This window comes from Palaemon carinicauda, chromosome 7 (assembly GCF_036898095.1).
Source record: "Palaemon carinicauda isolate YSFRI2023 chromosome 7, ASM3689809v2, whole genome shotgun sequence".
NCBI lineage: Eukaryota > Metazoa > Arthropoda > Malacostraca > Decapoda > Palaemonidae > Palaemon > Palaemon carinicauda.
This window is the reverse complement of record NC_090731.1, coordinates 57,896,607-57,904,106: the sequence shown is the minus strand read 5'-3', so window position 1 is coordinate 57,904,106 and position 7,500 is coordinate 57,896,607. Positions and strand designations below refer to the sequence as shown.

At 35.6% G+C, this 7,500-nt stretch overlaps 3 protein-coding genes across 3 annotated transcripts in view; all 3 read left to right on the top strand.

The window, feature by feature from the left end:
* Positions 1-3,089, top strand: part of LOC137644303 (uncharacterized) — a 5,501-nt gene extending 2,412 nt beyond the window's left edge. Inside the window, exon 2 of the mRNA XM_068377293.1 lies at positions 1-3,089. This exon is cut by the window's left edge and continues 1,668 nt beyond it. Coding sequence (XP_068233394.1) covers positions 1-3,089 — 3,089 coding nt within the window.
* A 95-nt stretch (positions 3,090-3,184) lies between these two features.
* LOC137643575 (uncharacterized) lies at positions 3,185-4,776 on the top strand. Its single transcript, XM_068376305.1, has one exon. It carries the CDS (start codon positions 3,618-3,620, stop codon positions 4,662-4,664), a length of 1,047 nt encoding a protein of 348 aa, XP_068232406.1. The 5' UTR covers positions 3,185-3,617; the 3' UTR covers positions 4,665-4,776.
* Positions 4,777-5,090: 314 nt separating this feature from the next.
* The window catches only part of LOC137644302 (uncharacterized), a 3,702-nt gene continuing 1,292 nt past the window's right edge, over positions 5,091-7,500 (top strand). Inside the window, exons 1-2 of the mRNA XM_068377292.1 lie at positions 5,091-5,189; positions 5,745-7,490. Of these exons, the coding sequence (XP_068233393.1) occupies positions 6,102-7,490 (1,389 nt within the window). The 5' untranslated portion in view covers positions 5,091-5,189; positions 5,745-6,101. The remainder of the gene's footprint in view (positions 5,190-5,744; positions 7,491-7,500) is intronic.

The following is a 7,500-nucleotide window of genomic DNA, read 5'->3' as shown; positions in this document are numbered from 1 at the left end:
CTAACATTGGACATACCACTGACAAATGCAAGTTTAAATTCTTTAAGAAATGCTATTTTTGTAAGGGTTGGCATTTTTCATTTTTGTGTGATCATCAAGGTGAAAAATCTCATGATGAAAAACTACAAATGAATGCGAGAGGTAGCAAGGAAGTAAAAGCAGGTAATTCAAAACACAGGGAAACCTCAAGTGATGTAATGATTGTAACTAAGGCTTTGCATACCACTGATGGCGCCTCTGTTTTGCCAACTTTTACCTGTGAAATGTTGAATGGAGCCCTTGTTAGAGGTTTGAAGGACTGTGGCTGTCAGACCAGTTTTGTAACTGAAAAACTTGCAAGTGATAATAGGTTGAAAGTGTTAGAAGATAATGTCTCTTTAACAGTCAATGGTTTTAATTCAAGTAAGAAGTATAAATCCAAGATAGTTGAATTAAAGTGCAACTTTAATGATAAGGCATGTGTAATACATGCATTGTGTGTACCAAGCATAGATATAAATTTGTCATTGCCAGGAATTTCAGAAGTGGCCAGGGCCTTTGCCAAAAAAGGCTTCAAATTAGCTGATAAATATTTGACTGATGGTAGTGATAAAATAAAGGATATTGACTTGATACTCGGTACAAATGATGCCCATTGTTTATTAGATTTTTCAGTAAAATTTGGCAATGATCACCCATCTGTTTATTTGGGATCAGCTGCAGGAGTGATGTTGATGGGTAATGTCAAGATTATGCAACAGAATATACCTTATCTTTCAAAGGATTTTTCTTGTTCTTGGTGTTCGGAGCACTCCCGCTCGGTTGCCGATTATGAGGAAACATGTGTGTTAAATGGAAACAAATCCCCTGTATTTGATGGCATAGATGAATGCTGCAAGTATATTGGATTTGGAAGTTCTATGGGTGAGCCAAGTGGCTTAAGTTTGGAATGCGAGGTGGAGGTTCAAGCTAACTTCGCTATTTTAAATGAAAAAGGTATGATTGAAGAATCAGAGCTGAGACGTGCAACTGAGGAGATGCTGCGGTCTGTGTATGAGAAATCTATTTATGAACCAGACCCTGAAGATGGAAACTTGATGTCAGATTGTAATGCAAATTTGATTAAGTTTGCCCTTGATAACGCAAGAAGAAAAGAGGAAGGAAGGCTAGAGATGCCTCTTCTATGGAATGAAAAGAGCTGTCATTTGCTTGGACGGAATTTCAACCTTGCAAAGGCTGTATTGAGATCCAACACGAGAAAATTACAAAGGAACAAGGCAAATTTGGAACTTATGAATGAAAATTTTAAAGAACAAGCAAAACTTGGAATAATTGAAAGAGTACCAAATCTAGAAAGGTACATGGATGAGAATCCTGAGTGCAGTTTTTTAGCACACATGGGAGTTTTTAGGCTAGATCGGGAAACAACAAAATGCAGAGTTGTTTTCCTGTCCAATGTTTGTGAACCTAGCAGGTCCAGTGTGATGACGGTCAATCATAATCAGGCTATGTATGCTGGCCCATCACTCAATCAGAAGATAACGTCTGCAATGCTTCATTTGAGATTCGGATCTAGATTACTGATCTTTGATATTAAGAAAGCATTCAATCAAATTGCACTCAGTGAGCTTGATCAGCAGAAGTTACTCTTTTTGTGGTATAAGAATGTTAAGAAAGGGGATTTCTCTATAATTGCCTACAAAAATGTTCGTCTTCCTTTTGGACTTCGATGCAGTCCTACAATTTTGATGTTGGCTCTTTTCAAAATTTTAGTACTGGATAGCAAGAATGATAATCCTAGACTAAGAAATGCAAAATGGATAATGTATCAGCTCTTCTATATGGATAATGGTGGATTTACTTGTGAATCATCTGAAACCTTGAATTGGATATATGAGATTTTACAGGGTATTTTTGCTCCTTACAAATTTGAACTACAGCAGATGTTTTCTAATGATTCTACACTACAAGATAAAATTGATGGAGAAAATATGCAATCGGATGTAGGATGCAAGAAATCTGAGATGGAGGTGAAATTACTTGGGATGATCTGGAATCGAGGGAGTGATACAATTTCAACCAGGAAATTGGGCCTTGATGAAAAGGCTAAGACAAAGAGGGAAATTTTGCGATCCATTGCATCTAATTATGATGTTTTCAACATAAATGGTCCTCTTCTTAACAGAGCTAGACTTTTTATGCAGGACTTGCAATGTGAGAGGACGCTTGGATGGGATACACAACTTAGAGACTTTCAACAAAAGGAATGGAAAAATATTGCAAACCAAGTAAATTCTGCTCCTGTTTTTGAGCTTCAGAGATGTGTTGGTGAAAGGACAGATGAATATAAACTTGAGGCTTATGTTGATGCTAGCAAAAGAGTTTATGGAGTTGTTGTATATTTATGCAATATAAGAAGTGGTGAAAGAAGCTTTGTATTAGCGAAAAACAGACTCATTGGATCCAAATTGCATGAAAAGTCCATTCCTTCACTCGAATTACAGGCTATATGTTTGGGTACAGAGGTTTTGTTGGATACCTATAATGAACTGAGTGGCACACAGTGCCTGGTGCCCATCAAAATAGTTGACTTGGGGCTATTCTCAGATAGTTTTGTTGCCCTGTCGTGGCTTAAGTCATTTTCTCATAGGTTTGATAAAATGCAGAAAAGGTCAGTGTTCGTAATGAACAAACTGAATCATATAATAAAGCTATGTGAGGGGAGAAGTGTTGGATTCTCCTTCGTGAGTGGAATGGACAACCCAGCCGACAAAATTACACGATGTCTGTCATTCAAAAGCTTAATGAAGTCTAATTACCATAAGGGTCCCAATATACGTGATCTCGATCAAGCTAGTAGAAGTGACATTTTAGGTTTCAAGGTACCAATGGTCGAGAATTTAGAAACCATTGAGGCATATAGTGCATCAACCAGTATAAAAGAAAGCCAAACTGTAAAACTAGAGCACTTAATACCTCTAGATAGATATTCAAATATGAATAAGTTGATATCTATACATGCGAAAGTTCTGGAATGCTGGGATCGATGGAAAGGGTTTATAAAAAGTCACATGGCTTTGATAAAAAGGACCTCCGCTCTAAGGCTTTGACTCAAATCATCTCTAAGGATCAACAAATAAATTTTCCAGATGTTATTGACTATTTAAGTAGTAACTCTTAAAACCAAGATGGCTATGCCTAATTTGATATCACAGTTGAATTTGTATCCAGACACTCATAATATAATAAGAGTGAATTGTAAATTTAATGAGAAGCGCAGTGTAACCAACCAAACTTATCCTATTCTTTTATCAAGAGAGAGTACTCTAACAAAACTTATTATATTGGATGAACATTTGCTTTTGAAACATGCTGGTTGCTATGCCCTTTTGACAGAATTACGTAGGAAATTCTGGATACCAAAATTCTTCTCAACAGTTAAAAGGATTCTGAAGGAATGTGTTGTATGCCGGAGATATAACCAAAGACCTGTCAAACTTAATCAATCAGCCTATAGGGAATTTAGATTGAGTCCATCTGATAAACCTTTTGGTAATGTATACCTTGATTATTGTGGTCCATTTTATGTGAGACAAGGGAAAGATAAAGTCAAGGTTTGGATCCTTGTTATTTCATGCATGTTCACACGAGCAGTTAATCTTAAGATCTGTATGGATATGACAGTTGAAGAGTTTTTGCGTGCTTTGTCACTGCATTCTTTTGAATATGGAGTCCCTCAGTTTATAGTAAGTGATTTGGGTACGCAAATAGTGGCAGGAGCCAATATTGTTCAGGATTTCCTGAAGGATGCCGAGACTGTTCAGTATTTAACTGATAATAATGTTGAGAAAGTCCATTTTCAACAGTACTATAAGGGCTGCAGTCAGCTTGGAGGATTGGTTGAAAGCGTAGTCAAAATGACCAAGCATATGATACGGAAGTCAATCAGAAATAATGTCATTGAATTTAGGGATTTTGAATATCTTGTTTGTCATGCTGTACATTTGATCAATAGAAGGCCGATTGCATTTAAAGAAGCATTAAGAGATTGTTCTAATAATGTACCAACCCCTATAACGCCAGAGGAACTTATTCATGGATATTCATTGGTCTCTTTGAATATTATTCCTGCATTACAAGCTGACCCTGATTCTGATGAGGATTTTCAGGTTGCCTTTGATGTTGTACATAAAATTAAAACGTCTTATGAGAAGCTGAAACAAATTAGAACTAACTTGCTGGAAATCTATCATCGGGAATTCATGAACACTTTAATTAAACAAGCTACTGATAAGAAGGATAGATATGCTCCTGTAAACCATAAACAAATCAGTATCGGCGATATTGTGCTGATTAAGGATGATGGATATAAACCTGTTAATTATCCTATGGGAATTGTCAAAGAAGTTTTCAAGAATATCAACGGAGAGGTAACTGCTGCGAAAGTTCTGAAGGGTAAAACCAATGAAATAACTAAAAGGCATGTTACTACTTTAATACCACTCTTGAGGAAGGAGTCTGATGAGGATGCTGTAGGATCAGATGATGATGATGATGATAATGCTGTAGCATCGAAAGAAGAGATTCCAGGCATGGACGTTTCTAGGAAACGTCCACAGAGAAAAGCTGCTGAGATATCACGGCAAAAATTCAAAACCATTCTAAACGATGATATTTCAGACTAATTATATTTTTTTTTCTTTATTTGATCAAATTTACATAATTCTTATGTAGAATTTGATTTCTTCCCCGGGAGTGTTGAAAAATAACACTTAAGTTATTTTTTTGTTTCTGTTTCTTTTTATAATATGGTAATTTGGTAAGTTTGCAAATGATTGTTTTTATTTCAACTTGCATTTTTAGTATTTAAATAATTTTTGTTTACATAAAATGATGACAATTCCTTAATAACCTGTTAAAACTTAAGATGGTTTGGGTCGTTGAAGAGACTTGCTGCTCGTTATAAATTTCTTACAGAAAGGAGAAGTGGACGGCTTTTCATGAAAATAAAAGTTAGTTCTTAGCCATCTTCACCAGTGACAACATTTGATTTGCTGGCCTCTTTATCGTCATGGTGAAAAAATAAGTGATTTGTACCATGGATCCGCAGCTTACGTTGCCTTCTTCTTGGAAGCCTCATCAAGAGCCAACACAGAAATTGTGATTTGTTTCATTTACGAACAGCATACACGGACTGTATGGGTTGTGAGGTACGTCATCATTTTAAAGGTCATTTAAAATTTGTGATTTATAATTCATAGTTCATTTGATAATGAAAGTCCCTTGCTTTGCTTTTTAGCCCCCACAAATAAAAATACCCTATGATAATATTCATATCATTTACAATTTTCATGGAATTGCCATATTATAATTTCCCAGTCATAATTGAGAGATTCATTTATCTTCAGTTACTTTGAGATGGTTAGATAAATTAAATTTTGTATCATATTTTGGTGTTCTCTAATTTTTGCCACTTTTACGTTAATTAGTAGTTTATTTACATTAGTTGGTTTTACTACTTAGGTGGTTATTCGTTCGGCCTTCCTGTCAATCTGGCTCGTTGTATACTAGTGATATACTCAATACGCAAAGTGGACCATTGCCTTTAGGTAATTATTATTTGATAATGTTAAGTGAAATCCATTATTGGTACAATATATATATTTGAATTTCATTCCTGTGTTTTAAGTAATTTATTAGTTATTTCGATAGTTTGAATTACCATTTGAAGTGTAATTGATATTAGTTATTTCATATTTATCTAGGGGTTCTTGAAAATGGTAATTGGAAGTTGGAGATGCTTGACCATCGCTTTGACCTCCATTTAAGGCGATCATCTTCGACAGCAGCAACAACAGCATTGTTTTTAATTTGAGCAGCAATACATGAAACCATTTTATTAATTCTTGTTCAATTTCCTAGTTGTTCATAATTTTATGAAGGTTGAATTAAAATAAGAAAATTGCTCATTGTATTAATTTTCCAATTACGTTGTAGAGTTTTTCAAGATGGCGCCCAACGTGGGGCTTAAGTAAGGTGCTGTTTTTGCTGTCTGGTTAGCTTCCGGGTTGGGGTTTTGTTTGTTTGCGGGTCCATGGTCTATCCTTTAAAATTTTATTGAAATGAGTGTAGAATTAAAGACTCGTAAATATATTCGTGGCCAAGTAACGCGGTTGTTTAATGAACATGATAAATTCATGCGTATGAATAAAACTGAGTTGAAGGCTGTTCAAATCAAATTGGTATCGTACAGTGATCAGTTGAACAGTCTTAATACTGTAATCCATAAGTCTTTGTATGGAGACGGGACAAATGAAGAGGAGTTCTTATTAGAATTGCAGTCTTGTGATGATTACTCAGATAAATTAAATACCTGTTTTGCTGTTTTACAATTGATGGATTCTAAGCCTGAGGCCAAGGATTCTGAAACCGCAAGAAGTCTCTTAAAGAGTCCTGTAGTTCCACTTCCGGTTTACGCTAGCACCGAAAGTGAAAATGTTGAAAAATTTCTTGTTGAGTTTGAATCGGCTATTGCCACATATTCGTACACTGAAAGAGATAAACTATTACTTCTCAAGCAACAGGTATCAGGCAGAGCCTCAATTTTACTCGAAAATCTTGAAATTTCAAAGCAGACCTATACTGATGCTAAGAAATTGCTTAAAGAAGCACTGGCTTCTCGTTCGCTTCAGAAATTCAATGTAATTAAGCAATTAAGTGAAATGAAGCTTGAGTATGGCACTGATCCTTTTTCCTATATTGGAAAAATTACTAATGTAACTGAAACTTTTTCTACATTGGATATCAAAGTAGATGATATTTTGCAGTATTTCATCTGGCAAGGCATGAATGACTCCTTTAAAGCTCAGCTAATAAATGTGACTAATCATGTACGTCCATCACTTGAGGAGATAAAGGAAAATTTCTTTGAAGCATCTGAACGTTATATGGACGTCACAAGGAAGTTTAATGAAAGGAGGAGACAAGGAGGAAAATCTTCTACATCACTTGCAGTTAATGTTAAATATGAGGATAATGAAACTAACAGAATTAGTACTGCTGACGCCGCTTCTCCGAGGAAAAGGTGCACTCTTTGCCAGGAAAACCATGCGACACATAAGTGTATAAAATATAAAGAACCTGAGCATAAGCTGAGACGCTTAGAAGAACTTAATGGTTGCAAGAAATGTGCTAACATTGGACATACCACTGACAAATGCAAGTTTAAATTCTTTAAGAAATGCTATTTTTGTAAGGGTTGGCATTTTTCATTTTTGTGTGATCATCAAGGTGAAAAATCTCATGATGAAAAACTACAAATGAATGCGAGAGGTAGCAAGGAAGTAAAAGCAGGTAATTCAAAACACAGGGAAACCTCAAGTGATGTAATGATTGTAACTAAGGCTTTGCATACCACTGATGGCGCCTCTGTTTTGCCAACTTTTACCTGTGAAATGTTGAATGGAGCCCTTGTTAGAGGTTTGAAGGACTGTGGCTGTCAGACCAGTTTTGTAACTGAAA